Source organism: Fulmarus glacialis, unplaced genomic scaffold (genome assembly GCF_000690835.1).
Source record: "Fulmarus glacialis isolate BGI_N327 unplaced genomic scaffold, ASM69083v1 scaffold24233, whole genome shotgun sequence".
Lineage (NCBI taxonomy): Eukaryota > Metazoa > Chordata > Aves > Procellariiformes > Procellariidae > Fulmarus > Fulmarus glacialis.
In genome coordinates, this window is record NW_009201311.1 from 1 (window position 1) to 1,373 (window position 1,373).

Genomic DNA, 1,373 nt, shown 5'->3' on the forward strand with positions numbered 1-1,373 from the left:
GGCTGGTAGCCTTCAAGACTGGGGTCCTTCTGGGCTAGTGTCCATCAGGGTTGACATCCGTTGGGCTGGTGTCCACCTCGACCAGGGCCGATCCGTGACGGCATCCATTGGGTCAGGGTCTGTCTGGACCTAGGTCCATGTGGGCTGGCATCCATTGGACCAGGGTCCATCTGGACCAGGGTCCATCCGGGCTGGTGTCCATCAGACTGATGTCCATCTGGACCAGGGTCCATCCAGGCTGGTGTCCGTCAGACTGATGTCCATCTGGACCGGGGTCCATCCAGGCTGGCGTCCATTGGGCCAATATCTGTTGGACCAGGGTCCATCCAGACCATCACCCATTGGGCCAGCATCCATCTAGACCATGATCCAACCTTGCCTGCACCCATCCAGACCAGGACTCACGGGGTCAGTCCTCACTGAAGAGGAGAGAAGAAACCATGATCGCTTTCCACATCCACCCCCACCAAACCCCCATCCTCCTGGCCATGCCAGAACAAACCAGACACCCCAACCGGGCACCAAACCTCCAACCCTTGGAGATGCCACAGATCTTGGTGCTCACCTTGAAGCCATGCCAGGTCTCAATCTCATGGAAAAGGGAGTTGCCAGGGCAGTCGGTGTGACCCATCTGGCGGTGGCCACGTAGGGTGTAGTTACGGTGAAGCCGGCCGGTCCGTACGGCGCAGGGCAAGAGACTGTCCCGCACCAGGGCGATGGCATCAGGGTCCGGCAAGGTGGCCGAGAAGTCTCCAACGTAGCCCACACCGTAGCCTTTGCTGTTGTAGCCTTTGGTGTGGGCACCAACCCAGTGCCAACCTCGGCCTTGGTACAGGTACCCATCCGACCCCACCAAGAAGCTGCAAGCACGCACGGGTCAACCTGAGCTGGCTGGAGATGGGTGACGGGGACCGTGGTGGGGTGAAGGTGATGGGGTCTCACCTGTAGCCGATGTCATCCCAACCGCGGGTGTCCTGGTGGAAGCGTTGCATGGCGCGCATGTCGCGGGCGCAGGCGGTGAAGGTGCGGCATGGGGCGCTGGGTATGAAGGTGTGGTGGATGTAGACGGAGCCCAACGGGAGGGTCAACGGTGTGGGGGTGCCCCGGTAGGGACGGGCACCCCACATGCACCGGGGCATGATGGCCGGGCACTCTGCGAGGGAAGGCAAGCGGTGGAAGAAGGGGACTTGCCTGGTCCCATGGGCAGCTGGGGACGTGGCAGTGTCCCCTTAGGGTCTTGGGGACATGGAGCATCTGCCCATGAGGAACCCGTTGGCCTGGGACACGGTGGTGTCCTCCTGGGGTCCCCTCATCTAAGGGACACAGAGCATCTGCTCAGGGTGTCCCTTGGCTGGGGACACGGCTGTCCATCC

At 61.9% G+C, this 1,373-nt stretch overlaps 1 protein-coding gene across 1 annotated transcript; it reads right to left on the reverse strand.

The window, feature by feature from the left end:
• Nucleotides 1–565: 565 nt before the first annotated feature.
• Nucleotides 566–1,153, reverse strand: LOC104073963 (N-acetylmuramoyl-L-alanine amidase-like; the record flags this gene model as incomplete). Its single annotated transcript, XM_009573909.1, has 2 exons — nucleotides 566–860; nucleotides 943–1,153. Coding segments are annotated over 2 exons (506 nt in total), but the record flags the coding sequence as incomplete, so codon positions are not given.
• Between the last annotated feature and the right edge of the window lie 220 nt (nucleotides 1,154–1,373).